The 18,862-nt window shown below is 35.2% G+C and overlaps 2 protein-coding genes across 16 annotated transcripts; one reads left to right on the top strand and one right to left on the bottom strand.

The window, feature by feature from the left end:
- Window positions 1-4: 4 nt before the first annotated feature.
- LOC106060396 (protein canopy homolog 2-like) lies at window positions 5-4,826 on the bottom strand. Of its 7 annotated transcripts, none has more exons than XM_056030626.1 (6): window positions 4,716-4,826; window positions 2,427-2,524; window positions 1,608-1,723; window positions 916-1,113; window positions 611-710; window positions 5-434 (listed from the first exon to the last, which is right to left on the bottom strand). In XM_056030626.1, the coding sequence occupies exons 2-6, from the start codon at window positions 2,509-2,511 to the stop codon at window positions 235-237; spliced, it is 699 nt and encodes a 232-aa protein (XP_055886601.1). In that variant the 5' UTR covers window positions 2,512-2,524; window positions 4,716-4,826; the 3' UTR covers window positions 5-234. The 7 variants fall into 7 exon arrangements, with proteins under 7 accessions (XP_055886601.1, XP_013073695.1, XP_055886613.1 ...); XM_013218241.2 differs by having other exon boundaries at window positions 2,427-2,519; window positions 4,716-4,814; XM_056030638.1 differs by lacking the exon at window positions 4,716-4,826 and adding an exon at window positions 4,439-4,616.
- Window positions 4,753-17,870, top strand: LOC106060395 (methionine aminopeptidase 1D, mitochondrial-like). Of its 9 annotated transcripts, none has more exons than XM_056030583.1 (7): window positions 4,753-4,877; window positions 10,775-11,153; window positions 13,281-13,472; window positions 14,319-14,482; window positions 14,837-14,934; window positions 15,098-15,151; window positions 15,707-17,870. In XM_056030583.1, exons 2-7 carry the CDS (start codon window positions 10,857-10,859, stop codon window positions 15,853-15,855), a joined length of 954 nt encoding a protein of 317 aa, XP_055886558.1. In that variant the 5' UTR covers window positions 4,753-4,877; window positions 10,775-10,856; the 3' UTR covers window positions 15,856-17,870. The 9 variants fall into 9 exon arrangements, with proteins under 9 accessions (XP_055886558.1, XP_055886586.1, XP_013073693.2 ...); XM_056030611.1 differs by having other exon boundaries at window positions 4,810-4,869; XM_013218239.2 differs by having other exon boundaries at window positions 4,853-4,988.
- Window positions 17,871-18,862: the final 992 nt, after the last annotated feature.

The following is an 18,862-nucleotide window of genomic DNA, read 5'->3' as shown; positions in this document are numbered from 1 at the left end:
ACTATTAAAAAAAAAAAAGTTTATTAACGTATAGGTTATACCATCTCTTTCAAAAAATTAAAAAAACGCTTTAACACACAAATATACATTATGTAATGCAAATAACAAGGAGAGTGAGCAAGATAAACAAGAAAATTCATTTAAAACTATCAAACTTGCCTAATTTTCTTTAGTTGCTGATATATACACATTTAATACTTCATTCATCTCAACCACATAAAACAAAACAAGTCATTAAAGCTCATCACTGAAATCATTGTCTCTGTAACTGTCAGAGTTTGTTTCATCAAGATTCACATCATCACTTTCAACATCCTCAGTGGCTCCACCATCCTTAACATCAGCATTTGATGCAGCATCCCCAATTTCCACTTCATCTTTAGCTTTGGGTAGAGTAAACAAAGGCATGGCAACATCTTTGTTGGAGCAAACAGCTGTTTAAAGAAAGCCAATATTTTATAGGAAATACCTACATACAGCCAAAGATCTTAATTAGTCATGTTACACATCAGCCTAATGAGTCAATAGTTTTAATGTACTAAGTAATATATTTTATTATCTAAAAATCATAATATATTTTACCAGAATGGCCTGAAAAACAAATAATTACCTAATTTATTAGCACATATAAACACTTCATAGTTTGGAATGTGTTCATTTTGAAACAAAGTTATTAATTCTTCTTCATGGTCCTCCAAAAAATTATCACACTGAAAAAAAAAAGGATAAATTACATTCTATTTCAAATCATCCAGCATCAAACTAAGTGATACTTGTGAGAGAAGAAGGGGTAGAAACTTTTCAGAAAAATGTGAAGAATGCGATTGGTGGCTTAATGTGGCATGAATTCCACTGTGATATCTAATAAGAATCTCTAAAAAAAATATTTCAACAAAAGTAAACTTAAGCCAATACCTGATATTTTAATTTTCTTCCTTTCTCTCGATCTAAATTGAAACCTTTGTCATCCAGCTTCTCTCCATTAAAACCAACAGTTCTGACCATCTGACCTGTCCCATCATCAAAGTCAAGCCAGGCATAATTGTTTTGCAGATTTTCACAAACTGATTCAATTATTTCTTCAATGTGAAGCTCAGATCTAGCATATTGCTTCTGCAAAAATATTAATGACAAGTATAAATATTTAAAATATTACAAAATATTTTGGAAAAGAGGACAAAAACTATTAAATTTACATTATATATGTTAGGAGTTTTTAGACAGTTGAATGAACCTTTGAAACTAATGACAATTAATCCTAAAACAGATATCAATTAGAACAGAAGCAGAAATTACAATAGTTCTATGTTAAACATTATTAAATCAGAAAGATGGTTTCAAATGTTGATATAGCCAATTGGATGGTTGAGAATAAACTGAAGATGATTGAAGACAAGATAGTAGTAATAAAATGATGTTATTTTATTTTTATTTTCTTTTAGAAGACTAAAAATAGCAGTTGTATCTAAGCATGAAGAAGGCAATAATGAAAGCTTTTTTTTTTACTTAATTTTAAGAACCAAATGTGACACAAATTGAAATTACAAAATAGAGGCTTTTCTATAAAGGTGCCACTAATAAATTGAAAATAAATTATTTAATCTTACATCTTTAATTTTCTGATTTCCATTAGGATCAACCCTGAAGCTTCCAACTTGAATACTTTTCTTAGGATCTACCTGACTAATCAACCATTCAACCTCACTAACCAAAGCACGACAGACTGAAAGTATGATTAAAATTATAAATAATGGATCAGGGAAAAAAATGGCATGGAGAATTAGATAAATTATAGTGTTTCTCAAACATTTACAAGTGATGCCCTTCTTAGACAATTTAAATTTAGGTTCAGCTACCCCCCCCCCCCCCCCCATCTGTCAGCTAGGGTGGTCTTGGGAAGGTTTTGCTGCATTCTTAGCTTCATATATTAATTCTTCTGGCATCTAAGACACACACTTTTTTTTTTACTTAGAAGAACACAGATCAAATAAATTTAAATTAAGAAAAGGTGGGATGGGCGGATACTGAAGAGTGAGAGACATACAAGGCAGATCAGCATGTGTATACTGGCCTTGAATGTTAGAATATTGTCATGATATTCAGCAAGATCCAGTTTTGTTCCTGTAAAATGTTTTAGACACATTATAAATGTTCATTTCTTTTAAAAGAATAATATCTCAAATGACTATGTTTTTATGTGTGTTTGTATTCAAATGCATTTTATATATGAAAAGCAATAATTATTTTTATTTATTGGGATATTTAAGTTTGTTGTGTAATTATTGTTATGTCACTAATATCACTTACAATGTCTTTTTTTTAATCGTCAGAACTTCTAGCTCCAAAACGGCACTGGTGCCAAAACATCATGCACCATTATGATTAAGACAAACTCTTTTTACAGCTTTGAAAAGACTAGAACTTACCACTGCAATATTTCTTCTGTCCTTCAATGACAGTAACAGATTGAAGAAGACAAATGAAGACCAAAAATAAATGTAATATCATCATGCACTAATCTGAGCTTGAAAAAATCACAAAGAAAAAAATCTGTATCTCTAGACTAGAGTAGATCTTGTACATTATATTTTATTATATTTTATATCTAGATTGACTCTAGAGATCTAATTTGTTTTAATGAGGGATTTAGATCTATTTAAAGGGAAACTCCGAAGGTTTTGACAATTTTTGATATAATATGTGTTTTCATTTACAGATAATGAATATATTCTTCTTTTTTTTATTATTTGCAATAATAATAATAATAATTGATGTTTTTCCTAAGTAATTTTCCTGCGCATCCAAAACAGTCAGACTTTCACCGAGTTTCTATGTGACGTCACAAAGGTGTTTTAATCTATTGACTTATTGTATAACTGGGGACCATACAGCAAAGTTTACATCTCGTAAAAGAAATATATCTTTGTCTATGCAGTTAGATCTAGGATCTTGTAAGCAAAGAAAAAATGCGTATTAAAAGTAGATTTACATGCTTGACTAATCACGGCAGTGTGTATTTTCTCGCCAGACCACTCAACACACAACAAACACTATCGCTTGGTTTTCTTGTCATGACCGACTACACGTAGTCTCGACTAGCCTTACACTGACCAGCTTGTTCGAATCATTCAGACACACAATCTATTTACTTGGGATAGGGAGAGGCTTAGATGAAAATGTTACTTTTTTTTCTCGAGTTGGTTATCCTAATGCTTTTGGATCTATCTATACATGTTTATATATATAGCTCTGGACTAGGCCGTCACTAAGCCTAATAGCCTAACAGCTACTGTAAGAATGAAGCGATACGATTGGTTAAATCAAGTTTCTCTTTCAGTATTGTTTAGGGAAGTGACGCATGAAATAACTTAAAACAAAATCTCAAGGAATCCCTTTTTTTTTTGGATGTCAAGAATTTACTGACTAATTTATTAAATATAAAATTTTCTAAGCATTTAAATAAAAAATGATATAATGTTTACTATTACAACTTTTTACACAGAATTTAAATATGTCAATAACTCAAATTTGAAAAACTATCGGAGTTTCCCTTTAATACTACATATATACACTATATAATTTATATTATATATATAAATCTATAAAAGAGTACATTTATTGAAATTATTAAATTATTCTATTATATAGTCAAGTATAGTCTATACTGGCTATTACTAGAATCTAGATGATCTCTAGACAAACTACTATTAAACTAGAATACTAGACTAGATGTCACTAGCAGACTAGCTTTAGATCTATTATATGATGGTGATAATAGTATACTAGTATAGTATAGAAGACATTGACTATTATCACTATTGACTATACTATCTATATATAATTTTTATATATAGTATAATATATCAGTTCAGTGTATCACTATGAGTATGACCTATGTCTCTAGTAGTTAGTAGTGTAGTAGACTAGACAGATATATAAGTGACTATAGAACTATAGACTCCTTTTTTTATACTTATTAAATAGAGTATATTTATATTATATAAATGAAATTCTATAGTCTATAGATTAGATCTAGAAATTTCTAGATCTCTAGAGTTTACAATAGACGGTTGAATAGAGCTATATAATAGACCTAGATTACTAGATTACAATTATTAGATAGTGTCATGGCACTAACGCCCGGCAACTAACCAGTAATTGAGTAAACCACTAATAAAATGACACCTAGACTCTAGATCTAGAACTTAATCTTAGCTAGTCCTTTCTTCTAGTAATCTAACAAACTAGATTATAATTTATAGATCTATAAATTTAAAACCAAGACGGCTAAGGCTTAGCCTAAGGCTGTAGACTCCAGACTAATATAGAGATCTATAAATAATTCAAATATAAATCTAGAGATGCTATGTAGAGTCTATATATATAGATCTAGATCTACTCCTTTGAAAAGAACTATATAGTAATTAGTATAATATACTAGACTTTGACTATGACTAGATCTAGGGCTAGGGAGACGAAAGGCCCAGGGTAGGAGAGATTGGAAGGATCATAGAGGATGTGTTTAAGTTGAAACAGGCCAGAGCCCTCATCACATGGGATCTAAAAAGTGTAATGCCACTGCCTGGGATGGATGGATGGAACCGATGGCCCGATGGATACTAGATCTAGATTGATAGAATTATTTATAGATTCTAGATCTAGTGAATATCCAAGATCTATTATTTTATAAATATAAAGAAATCTAGATCTAGAACCTAGATTTTCCAAGCTCTTGACAATGTTTTTGAATATAAATGAATAGAGTCTACAATCCATAAGAAAAAATAAAAAAGTTGTCGACAACCCAAAAAAACATCTACGAAAACAAATCAAGTCTACTTTTTCAATTTTATTCGGCATCAGTCAGAGGTCATAAGGTTACTTCCAGAATAAACAAAAAGAAAAAAAAATAGTCTAGAATCTAGAAACAATTTGAAGATAATTAATATCTAGACTAGAGTCTAGATCACCACAGTAGTGTTAGTGTAGTCTGTAGATCTAAGATAAAGTTAGATTCCATACTTGATACGAGAGTAGTTTATCATGTTTATGCTATTCGGACACCTAGAGCTAGGCCTAGGCTGTAGACTAGAAACTAGAATCTAGTAGATTTATAAACCTACTTACCTAGGGCTAGGCCCAAATTAGAAAGTTTGACTTTGACAGCGCATTGGCATTATGATTATTTTACAATGGTTTGACTACATAGAATAGAAAATGAAGTATCAAAATCTTCTTTAGTTTAAGGAGAATAAGGATGACTAGATCTACATAAATTAAATATTAATAATTAAATAGATGTGTGTTGAATGTTTGTGTTTTTTAGCGGCCCCCGAAAGGGGAAAAGACGCTATTAGTTTTGTGCGAAATATCTGTCCGTCCGTCCCGTTTAGATCTCGTAAACTAGAAGATATAGGTAATGATCCGAAGAGATATTGAAAATCTGACTTCACAATATTTTAGACCATTCATAGTTCTGATGCAACGGCTACTTTTTTTTTTTCCTGAAAGCGAAAATTCTAATTTTTAAAATCAATTATGCAAGCAGTTTTTTATAAGAAAAAGCTAATTAGATCAAGTATGCATTATATGTTAGACCTAATATAAGACGAATAGTAATCTTATAAACATCATTTTCGTGAACATTTTTTCTATATAGCGGAATTTTTTTTTTTTTTTTTTTTTTTTTTTTTTTTTTTTTTTTTTTAGGATTCGAAAATGAGATTGAGCCTTTTCAAAACAATTAACTTATTTAGTTCGAACCGAGGGTCCCAGATTCGAATCCTGGTGAAGACTGGGATTTTCAACTTCTGAGTCTACCCAGCTCTAATGGGTACCTGACATTAGTTGGGGAAAAGCAAAGGTGGTTGGTCGTTGTGCTGGCACCCTCGTTAACCGTAGGCCACAAAAACAGGTGAACTTTACATCATCTGCCCTATAGACCACAAACTAGTTAGGCCAGGTTCACATCTAACTTTACATTCACTTTCACGTATCCTTTGATCTGCGGGACGGTTGGGGCACTACACAAGATCTGTTAACCTTCTTTCTCCATTCTTATCTCTCATTTGTCTTTGATATAATTTCATTCGGATGTTCTTTCTGAAAATATTGAAGCCTACCTGGGTGGACCACTGGTCGTGCGGTTTGCACGCTGGACTGTCGTTTGGATTTATCGACGATCGAAGGTTCAAACCCTGCCTGCTCCCATCCCCCATCATCCTGCGGGAGGTTTGGACTAGGAAGTAAACTATCTTCAACTCTGAAGGATCTGAAGGATTATCCGAATTATGTAAAACATTTTACTTCGGGGGCCGATTTTGAGTTTGTGTTTCCACACAAACTGTCTTTTGTAAACTACTCTATATAGATCTCTGAGTCTATATAACTATATATACATAGATAATAGATATAGATTCATTTTCATCATTTTCCTCCTTCAGTTGTAGAACGACTATGGTTGAACTCAGAGCACACTTCCTCATGTGGCTGTGGAGCCCTATTTTGGAGAGACACTCCTGTCCACAGATAGCGCAGGTTAGGGTGGCTTTTGCTTCGGTGGTAGAGGAGCTGGCCGTTTTTCGGATTGTACGTTTTTCTTCCTGAGCTGAGACCCATGTACTTTCACTGTCCATAGCTTTTTTGGTCACTGTCTCTCTCCATCTGTTGCGGTCTAGAGCTATGTCTTCCCAATTGTCAGTATTGATGTTCACTGATTTGAGGTCACGTTTTATTACATCTATGTAATGGAGGTGGGGGCAACCAGTTTTTCTTGTGCCAGTCGCGAGTTGACCATAGAGGATGACTTTTGGGATGCGCTTGTCCTCCATCCGGTGAACATGTCCAAGCCAGCGCATTTGGCGTTGTCTGAGGGCTGTAAAGATGCTGGGAATACCTGATCGCGCAAGAATCTCAGTATTGCACACTTTTTCTTTCCATGTGACATTCAAGATCCTACGGAGACATCTCAAATAGAATGAGTTCAGTTTTCTCTCTTGCTTTGCATAGGTGGTCCATAATTCACTGCCATACAGCAGTGTACTCATAACACATGCCTTGTAGACTTCCATTTTGGTCACCGTAGTTAGCTTATGGTTTTCCCAAACTCTTGGCCTGAGTCTAGCGAAGGTCGAGGCAGCCTTCCCTATGCGTTTTTTTATCTCCTCTTCTAGAGACAGGTCATCTGTAATTGTGGATCCCAGATAGCAGAATTCGTTTACGGCGTCCAGCTTGTTATCGTTAATGAGGATGGAGGGTGGTGCTGTAGCAGGTGGTCCCATAACATTTGTTTTCTTCGTGCTAATAGTCAAGCCATATTCTTTACAGGCCTGAGAGAAGCGGGACATTAGTGACTGAAGTTCCTCTTGCGTGTGTGCCACTATCCGCGAATAGCATATCTCTTAGGAGGTGGCTCTGATTTTAGTTTTGGCCCTCAGTCTGGCAATATTTAGGAGTTTGCCATCAAATCTGGATTGGAGATAGATGCCTTCGGTGGATTTGTCAAACGCGCTGTGGATTAGCAGTGAAAATAGTATTCCAAAGAGGGTTGGGCCAGGACACATCCTTGTTTAACTCCGCTGTTTATACTGAATCTTTCAGAGCTTGAACCGTTGAATTGCACTGTACCCATCATATTTTGGTGGAAAGATATGATTACATTTAGTAGCTTGGGTGGACAGCCTATTATCTGTAAAATTTTAAAGAGGCCATCTCTGCTAACTAGATCGAAGGCCTTTGTCAGGTCAATAAACGCAATGTACAAAGGCATCCTTTGTTCTCTGCACTTTTCCTGGAGTTGGCGGATGGAGAAAATCATGTCAATCATGGATCTCCCTGAGCAAAAGCCGCATTGTGATTCTGGATAGACCCGATCAGCGAGTTTTTGTAGCCTGGGAAGTATCACTCGAGCTAAGACTTTGCCTACAATACTTAGGAGGGAGATTCCCCTGTAATTATTGCAGTCGCTTCTGTCACCTTTGTTCTTATACAGTGTAATGATTTTAGCATCCCGCAGGTCTTGTGGCACAGCACCTTCTTGCCAACATTTGCAAAGCAGTTCGTGTAGAGGTTGGATTAGAGTAGTTTTGCATTGTTTTAGAAGATCTGGGGGGATACCATCGCATCCGGGTGCTTTGTGGGCAGCAATGTTGTCTATGGCTTTGTTAAGCTCTGAAAGGGTGGGTGTTTCATCTAGCTCGTTCATCGTGGGTAATTCTATGATGGCCTTAAGGGCTGAGTCAGAGACTGAGCTTGTTGTGGCGTAGAGCTCAGAGTAATGTTAAACCCATCTGTGCATTTGTTGGCACTTGTCTGTGATAATTTCCCCAGTGGTTGATTTAAGAGGTGCTGTCTTGTTTTGGGAGGGTCCGAGAGCCTTTTTGATTCCTTCGTACATCCCTCTTATGTTGCCCACTTGGGCTGCAAGCTGAATATTCTCACTCAGCTCTACCCAGTATTCATTGGCACAGATCCTTGCTGTCCTCTGTGCATTGGCTCTAGCTTCTTTCAGACTTAACAGGTTGTGTTGGGTAGGTTTTGCCTTGTAAGTAGCGAGTGCATCTCTCTTTGCTCTGATGACAGGTGCTAAAATAGCTGCTTTAGAGTCAAACTAATCATTTTGTTTTGTAATTTTTCTTCCAAAGATTTCCAGGGAAGTCTTTTGTATGGTGGACTTGAGGTGTTCCCATTTTTCTGTTGCTGTATTTCCAGAGATATTTTTATACTCGCGTTCAAAAGATTCCGCAAACTGTATCTGGAGATCAGGGTGACACATCTTGCTTACATCCGATTGGGGTCTTCCAATCTGCTTGGTATGGTGGATTTTTGGGGGGAGAAGATTACAACATACCAAGGAGTTATCTGTGTCGCAGTCTGCACTGTGATAGGACCTGGTAAGTTTGACAAATTTTAAGCACTTTTGTCTTACCATGATTAGGTCTAGTTGGTGCCAGTGTTTGGAGCGAGGATGCCGCCAAGATACTCTGTGCTGAGGTTTAGTCTTGATGTAGGTATTAGTGACACAGAGGGAGTGTAGTGAGCAAACCTCGAGGAGCCTTTGTCCATTTTCATTTACTTTTCCGACACCAAAACGCCCAATACAGCTGTCCCATGCAGAGTTGTCAGATCCAATGCGTGCATTTAGGTTGCTGAGGATGATAACCTATTCCGTAGTTGGGATCTCGCTAAGAGCAGACGAAAGGTTGTCATAAAACATATCTTTCGCCTCTGGTGTGGAGCTCAGAGTAGGAGCGTAGGCACATATCAAAGTCACATGTCCAATAGATGTGTTAAGGCGTAGTGATAGGAGTCTTTCTGAACCATTGCCATGTTCCCTTACTTCACTTTCGGCTTTGCCTTGCCAGAAGAAGGAGTAGTCTTTTTCTTTGATTGAACCAGAGTCAGCTAAACAAGTTTCCTGAAGGGCGGCAATGTCTACTTTGAGCCTGGACAGTTCATCGTTTATTATTGCAGATTTTCTGACATCTTCTATGTCTGATAAGTTTTCATTAAGTCCAGTTTCTAGAGTACACACATTCCATGTGCCCAGTTTAAGAGTGGAGCTCCTCTTTTTTTTCTTCATGTCGACTGGTACATTGGCTTTGTGCCTGCTTTTCAGATTTTGTCTATTCTCGTGTACCCAAATGAGGAAGACAGGCATGATGGGACAGCACCTTGTTGGCTGGGGGTACTGCCCAGCTTGAGGCGGGTGGTAGCTGTCCATTGGAATCCTAGGATTCCTCCCACCGACGAAAGTGGCCCCTGGCACCATGCTCTACATCAATTGAGCATTTGAGCTTATAACTGATGACTGCCACTTCCCGTGTTTGACCGACGCCAAAGGCAAAGCTGGAGTGTCCTCTCCAGTTTTTGGGGTTAGAGCTTTGAATAGGTGAGATGAAAGCCTGGGCATTGTTTATGGTCGGAATGATGTCGCCCACACAGCAGTTCCCCCCTCTCCACGCAGCTGATGTGACCAAAGGAACGGAATATCCAATACAGTTTGGGATCAGTAGCGCCGCAGGATCTGCCAGGCTGTAGCACGGTGTGCCACAGTCTGCCTAAGGGTCACCAGCTCCTGATTTTTCCTCAGGGCTGTCTCCCGAAGCCTTTCCCGTGTTTGGGTATAGCCACAGGGCAGCGGAGGTTTGGATTCAGAGTTTTCCTTCTCCTAGATGGGTAGCCAACCAAGACTAACGAGCCCCTCCTGCCCGAAGCTTACTGGTTTAGGCGCCAGTTGCTCGGCTTTGCACCTTCTCCTGTCTGTGGTAATGGCTCCTGGCCTTCACGTGTGGCTCAGATATAGATTATATAATTATAAATTATAATATATCTAGTCCTAGTATAGACATTCTATAGACATTCTAGAATAGATCTAGCTAGCCAATTCTAGCGGCAATCTAGCCATTCTAGTTTCTAGCTCTAGATCTAGAAATCTAGGACTAGACAAATTTGTACAAATGCTCCTTCTTCCCTAGTGCTGTTAGAGCATGGAATGGGTTGGCCTGAGGCTGAGCTAGCCAGGAAAACCAGTGACTTGGCAAAATTTAGATCATTGATTAATATGTATGACTAAATGCATGTGACCCGTAGGACGTAATAATCTTCTTTTTTTAAGTAACGTCTGTATTATATAAGATAAGATAGATTCTATCTAGATCTATATTGTTACATTATTGTTTTTCTAATAAAGATCTAATTAGACTAAATATATATTATTTATTCTAATTTTTTTTTTGGGTAAAAACATTAATTATAGATGTTTTTTTTTCTTCAGAAAATGAGAAATCTACAGATCTAGATCTCATCTATGTACAATAAAACTTCATCATCAAGTATTATTCTTGGTATTATATAAAATGACATCAAAAATTTCCCTGGTTGTTATGTATCCAAAAAATAGTATAATCTCATCTTTTTGTTTATTGAAAAAACCTCTATTAGCAAGGCGCAGCTGTAACTCTAACAGTCCAAAAAGCAAATCTTACTCTAAACTAATTATTCCTAAAACAATATCTTTGCCCCCTTATGTAACCGGTGAGGATTATGTTGTGCCCCATTCAGCAGAAATCAAGTCACCACAAGAGATCAATGATATGAGGCCTGCTTGCTTGCTTGCAGCTTCCATTCTGAAATTTGTAGGAAATAACTTAAAGGTAAGTTGTGAACACATTTTTTGATCAGGTTAGATATAATTAATAGAATCTAGTTCAATTAGCATCTTTAATGCACAAATTAAACATAGCCTGGGATCAAATCAACAGGCATAGATGGTGTGTAATGCTAATTACATTCTATATAATATATAATGTAATTGGCTATGTTGAAAAAGTTTTTATATATTGATTCCATCGCCTCTTTTGTGTTTTTCAAGAAGCTATTCACATTATAATGTCCACAGCAAGAGACACTTTTGCCCTCTGTGTATTCTAGTAGCCTTTAAAGGGTGAAATTGTGTTCCCCTGTTACTTGAATGCTCTTTTTTGTTGCTCATCAGTTATTACCAGTACATGGATTAACTAACCAAAACAAAAAAGTAGGTTTATGTTGTTTTTTCACTGCAATGAAACAACCCATAATATATAATGCTTCCCTTACCACACACTTTTGGTCTGTAAATTCTATGAGCTCTTGGGCATTAAATGCATTTGATTTGCTTCTCACATGGAATGATTTGAAAAGGATGTCCCTTTCCACAATTTAGTCTTACACACTCAAATACACACTACTTTTGGTCTATCATTGAAAAAAACTTTTATTATTCAGATTACCTGTTTAGGAATAACTGGGTAAAACTTCTAAATTTTGAATAGATAAGTGGGAGAGTGCCATAAAAGACTTTTAAATATTGTTTTATAAAAAATGATGTATTTACATTTAAAGGGAAACTCCGATGGTTTTTCAAATTTGAGTTATTGACATATTTAAATTTTGCGTACAAATTTGTAATAGTAAACATTTTACCATTTTTTTATTTAAATGCTTAGAAACATTTATATTTAATAAATTAGTCAGTAAATTCATGACATCTCAAAAAAAAAAACGGGGTTCTTTGAGATTTGGTTTTAGGTTAGGCATACGTCACTTCCCTCAACAATACTGAAAGGGAAACTAGATTTGACCAATCGTATCACTTCATTCTTACAGTAGCTATGGTACAGTTATATATAGTTATATATAGATTAGTCCATACATAATACTATGGGCTAATGAATTTTTGACCCAGAGAGCTCAGAGGGTTAGGGTAAACAATGTTATATCTAATGAACGCATAGTTAACACAGGGGCGCCCCAGTGGGCTGTGACATTGCCATTGTGGTTCATTTTGTACACCAATGATTTTCAATCCGATAGTTCTTGTTGCTCCTTCACAAAATTCGCTGATGATGCGGCTCTTCTTGCCCTGCTTTCAGAGAGCTCAGACGTAAATGAGTATTTCAAAGAAATAGAACACATTGAAGAATACTGTAAAGATAATTTTTTATTATTAAATGTAAAAAAAAACAAAGAAATGATAATCGATTTTCGTAGGGACAAGAAGGAAAATGATATTGTTTCTGTAGCTGGAGAGACTATTGAAATTGTGCAAACCTTTAAATACCTTGGTACTATCCTAGACAATAAACAAAATTTTACTGCAAATACTGATTATATCAGCAAAAAAGGGCAGCAAAGATTACGATTACTAAGAAAACTGTCCTCGTTTAATGTTAGCGAAAAGGCCTTGGCTATGTTTTATCACGCTCACATCTGCAATATTTTAAGTTTCAATATCACTGCCTGGTATGGTAATCTGAGCATTAAAAATAAAAATAAACTTTATAGAATCCTAAATGCTGCTGGCAAAATCATTGGCAAAAAACAAACCCCATTTGGGCAGTTGTTTGAGACAAACATCTATAAAAAAGCTAACAAGATCCTCGAAATAAAGAATCACCCTTTGTGTCAGGATTTTGTGATTTTACCATCACAAAAGAGATACAAGACACCGATAGCAAAGACAAACAGACACAAACACTCTTTTGTTCCCCTGGCAATCAAATCATTAAATAAGAACAATCTGGTATAAACTTTGTCACATGTAAATTATGAGTGAGTCTGGTGTGAATGTAAACTTTGGTTTCTTATAGTTATAATGTTCTTTGTTTGGTGTAATGCACAAATTGTAAGACAAATTTCCTTACGGATAATAAAGATTATCATTATCATTTATTTTATTTAAAATTCAATTAACAAAAGGTTTGCATTTAGAATAATTGTTTTTTTAATTAAATTTTTTTTAGATTGGAATGCGCACTGATGAAATAGATGCCTTAGTGTATGCCAAATGCATTGAAGCAGGTGCATACCCATCGCCCCTAAATTTTAAAGGTTTTCCTAAGTCTGTTTGCACATCCGTGAATGAAGTAGTGTGTCATGGTATACCAGGCTCACATACTCTAAAAAATGGGGATATTATAAACGTGGATGTGACAGTAAGTTTGAAGCATCGTAAAGAAAATAATATTTCAAACTGAACAGACATCTCAAACATTGTTATTTCTTTCTTATTTTAACTTATTTATTTATATTTTCATAGTCATATTGTACATAGTTTTTTATAGTCATATTTTAAAATCTGATCATCAATCACATTTTTTTTTACACCAGCTAATTTGTTTTTACTTTATATATGTATAGATATTGTAATAACTTAAGGGAGGCAACTCAACGAGGCAACAATGTTTATTTACTTGGGGACATCACAAATACATAGAACAACATCTGCCTTGAGCACAGCCTCTTCATAAACTCTAGACTTAGGTGGAACTCCCTTATCTTCTTCCTAATGTAAACATCCTTCTCAGTCTAGTTTCTAACAGTGCACACCTTCTGCACTAGCTAGGCTGGCTGGCTGTGTGCATGGCAGGGTTATAACAATATATATGTATATATAGATAGATCTTTATATATTTTTTTATTTACTATATAATGCTAATATATAGTTAGTGGGATGTGAGGCTGTCAAGGGAAGTTGAGTTCAAATCCTGGGCTTGTCCTGATTTGTGCTTGCTGAGTGAAAGTCAACACAGAAATTTCCCAGATAATCCCCCCCCCCCCCCCCCCCCGTTGCCGCTGGTCCACATAAGAGATTGGACCCTAGTGCAGTGAGTCTGCTATAGCATGAAAGATGCACTGTACAGAAGTAGTTTTTAAAAATGATTTTATAGTAATAATAATAGAGAAACTATCAATTCATTTTATATTTATTGCTTATTAAAAGGTTGAGTCCTTGTTACTGTGTTGTTTTTTTCAGCCACCCTTCTGCATTTTTCTCTCAGGTATTTTACAAAGGTTACCATGGTGACACTTCTGAGACATTTATAATAGGAGAAGCTGATGAACAAAGTAAATCTCTGGTCAAGGCTGCTGAAAGGTGTAGGGATGCTGGTATTAGAGTGTGCAGCCATGGCACACCTCTGTCTGTCATTGGAGATATTATTTAGTAAGAAATATTTCTTTAATCTACATGTAGAATTGACTTTAATATTAGAGACTATTGATTTACTAGCTAGGCTAATGCTATCCTAATGCATTCTAGTCTCACCCAACATTCTTCAGTAGTGTTTTTTAATTATACAACATCATGACATGAGCTAATTAATATATGTACTTAATAAATATATGTCTAAATTAGAAACACTGTCAGATATCTGTTCTTTAAAATCATTTTGATAATTATAGATTAAGTCAAAACATTCTTTGAACTAATAACAATATTTTAGGTTTCATTTTTTTTAGCCCAATCTGTTCACCTCTATTAATTAAAATACATCTCATTTCTTTTGGTTGCCATTAGCAACACTGCAACTGAGGCAGGTTTTCAAGTTGTGCCATTTTTTTGTGGTCATGGTATTGGAAGGTATTTTCATGGACCACCTGATATTGTTCATGTTCGTAAGTGTCAATGTTTTTTTATATGAAGAAAATGTTTTTATAAAATTATCACATATATTTACAAATTTATTAGCATCTAGTTTTGTTTTAACATGAATTCTTCAATGCTATAGGTTGTGTTTGTAAAAAGGATTAAGTTATTTATTTGCATGCTTATTTTCAGCCTGTGATCTGGTTGGAGATCAAAAAATGCTGGAGGGAATGACATTTACAATAGGTAGATATTTACTGAACAAAATATTTGAAAGCAGCAAAATTTATGTGCGTAAATCAAGTTCATCTTAAGAAGAAAATATTTCGTGATGAAATAAAAATTAATCTCTGTCTTAGAAAAGTTTAACTGAAATGTTATGTTTATTGTTTTAGTCATGAAAATGTATTCATAAAAATATACCTTTTTTTAAACATCAGTTATGAAATTTCCTTACTTAATAAAAACATTTTAGAACTAAGGTGATACAAAGAGAAGCAATTTTCTCTGAGGATAGAAAAGTAAAATGTACAGTATTTAAAAAAATATTTTAAAAGTTAATCAAATAACTGGCTTTACAAGATCTATGAACTGTGAACTGTGGAGTAGTTTTGTTGCCAAACCCATAATTGTGAATTGGAATCCTACTAATTTTGATTTAACTATAAAGTTGAAGATCTTCTTGAGTCAGCTCATTGGTGTAAAAATAGAAAAGGGGAAAGTAAAAGACATTTAATCATAGTAAAAGCTGTTTGATAGATTATGGGTAGCATTACTTTCTTAAATATTTATTTTATTTAGAACCAATTCTGTGTGATGGATCTCCTGACATAAGAATTGAAGATGATGGTTGGACTGTTGTCACACAAGATGGCAGTAGATCAGCACAGTTTGAGCACACAATATTAGTCACTCGAGGAGGATTTGAAATTTTAACAATGCAAGCTTGAGAGAAAAAAATAGTAAAGTGTATATACAATTTATAAAAAAAATCAAATATGACAAAAATATCTGTGCTGATAAAGAAAATAAATTAACTAGATATAAATAGATATATTATATATAATGAAAATATTTTATTATTAGAAGACAATTTTATTACCTTTAAAAATACTTTATTCATCTCCACACCTCAATTATGCCTTTGATGTTGTTATATACAATAAATGTTTCTTTATTCTGTTCATGTCTCCAACTTATGATGAATTAAAATTTGTGTGATTATGCTATCTTTATATTCAAATAATAGAGAAATTGAGTTAATTTTTACAATTTATTAATGGGCGAATAAGTAAAAATAAAAATAGCTAGTCTAATTTTTGTCATGTATTTTTAATTTGGATTTTTTTTTTTCAATCTATATCATGATTCTTGTCCAAGCTATATCATTTTTTGTACATCATATTACAGGAGAATGTCATTTATCTGGATGTCAATTATCCAGAACGTCAAACTTTCGGACTGCCTTTTTTTTTTGTTTTACAGTACGGTATTTAAGTGGCTTTGCTGGTGTGCAGTGAAAGACATGAAACCCTCCTTAACAGTATGCCACAGAAACAGATGACCTTTACATCATCTGCCCTATAGATCACAAGGTTTGAAAGGGAAACTTTATAAAGTCTGACTGCCAATGATAACAATATACTCATTGGGTTTTAGGGCAAAACATTTTTTTCTTTTCATAATCCTATGGCCTCCATCAGTTGCAAAGTGACTATGGATTGTCTCATACAGATGAGATGAAAACGTTGGTATTAGCTATGGTCTGAATGATGTCGCCCTCTCAGCAGTTCCCCCCTGTTTTTTGCATCTGATGTGTCCTAAGGAATTGAATTGCTGGTTTGGGATCAGCGCATCACAGGTTCTGCCATGGTTTGCTACAAGATGCTTAAGGGTCGCCTGCTTCTGATTTTTCTGAAGCTTTTCCAATGTTTGGGTGTAGCCTCAATGCTGCAGAATTTTTATTCTCCTTTTATTTATAATAGCAAATTATTATTTGACTATTGTATTTGATTCTTGATAATAGCCCCACAAAATCAACAAGAAAGTGCAAATTAAAAAATAGATATAGGCATTTGATTCACTCAATACACTAAAGTGAACACCATATCTCTTTTCCCAGGGGAAATGATTGCCTTGAATTTATAGGTTCATATTTAGGCTAACAATTACAAGTTGATATTAAAATGTAGCTCCTCCTTCGTCTTGAAGATGAGCACATTTCTCATTTCTTATGAACTCGAAGTCCAATCCTCGCTTTAAAATGCCGGCACACACGTCATGGGTAAGTTGGGTCTACTGCAGATAGGCCTAGCTGCTTCTTCTCTCACCTTTTGTTGGCTCTACGCACGTTCTTTCATGCTAGCCACTCTCCTTGCCTCGTATCTTGAAACTCCGACACTCACGGTTTCACGCCATGAGGAGCGATAGAGTGCTAGTGTTTCCCAGCCGTGATTGTCAATATCACATTCCTTGGGGGAGCTCTTATTTGTATCGCTTGTGTTGACCCCCCCCCCCCAGCCCTTTCCTGCACACAATGCTCCCCATAAAGAAGTCTCTTGGGAAGCAATTTTCTAACAACATGTCCAGCCCATCGAAATTGGGCTTTTTTTTTGCTGTGGCTTAGATACTGTTCATATGTGACAACTGTAGGATTTCAATGTCTGATATGTGGTCAAACCAGTTCACCTGGTTAATTTTTCTTAGACCGCGTAGGTGGATGGGGTTTTAGCTTTTTGATGTGGCGGGAATATAATTTCCAGAACTCTGGTACATATAAGAATGAAGGAAAGACTGTAAATTTTCACTTTTATAGATATGCTGAGTCCTCTCAGTTGCCACACTTGTTCTTGAAGTCTGCCAAAAGCAGCACTGGCACAAGCAACACAGAAGTCTACCTCGTCATCTAGGTTGGCATATGGTCTAAAGTTTGTTATTTGGTATTAAAGTACAACTCATGTTTCAATTTTTTTTTGTTTTATTTATTTTATAATAATTGAGCTTTTACCTCCTTAAACTCAAAATGTCTTTTATTTAGCCTACAATTTGGTTCACACTGAGCTGTGTGGTGTAATGTACAGTGGATGTTATGAGTGGAAACATTTAGCCACGTGATTCTCTATCTCTTATATACAAATTACATAATACACAATGACTATCACGTGACAGTTTTTTTCGTATTTATATCAATATTATCACGTGGCTAAATGTTTGTTTACGATTGGTGAATGAGGTCCATTCTCTTCACTGTTTTATCTTCCCTTCTTTATCGAACAAAAAGTGAATATTTTGATCCCATACTAAAGCATGTTAAACAAAGAAATAAAACTGAACAGCTGCAGTGCAGTTAGCATCACCAGCTGTACATGGAAACTTAGGAAACGAGTGGTAACAGACTCGTTCGAATCCTTAAGATCTTACCGAAGCCCAAGCTGGCTTTAGAAAAGGCAGATCAACAGTGAATCAAGTTGCCTTTATCACTGGATATGATGGCTTTTAATTATCGTTTAATAAAGCGCAACTTTCTTGCTTAAAGCATGCTAAGTGCACTATGGTCCAATTTTTACAATGGACCAGTGGGGGAGGGAGTATCTAAAGTGTTACTACATTTACACGAAATTTTTTTTTTTTACTTTTTTTAAAAGAGAAAAAAATCTATTTAGTAAGCATATAAGTGGAACATAATTTAAAACAACAATTAATAAGTAATTTTTCATATTATCGCGTGAACTGCAGTGCTACATCCAACATATAGAACACTTAACTAAAGGGTTACGAAATTTTAATTTTTTTTTTAGAAATTAGAGATTGACCATTTGCAAAACAATTAGATCAACTAGATATTCATTATAAGACATCAGTTAGGCCAGGCTCACATTTAACTTGACATTCACTTTCACCTATCCTTTGGGCTGCTGGACCGCTGGGGCACCACACAAGATCTGCCAACCTTCTTTC

Source organism: Biomphalaria glabrata, chromosome 1, assembly GCF_947242115.1.
Source record: "Biomphalaria glabrata chromosome 1, xgBioGlab47.1, whole genome shotgun sequence".
In the NCBI taxonomy this organism is placed as follows: domain Eukaryota; kingdom Metazoa; phylum Mollusca; class Gastropoda; family Planorbidae; genus Biomphalaria; species Biomphalaria glabrata.
The sequence above is the reverse complement of the archived record's forward strand: the minus strand, read 5'-3'. Positions and strand labels throughout refer to the sequence as shown.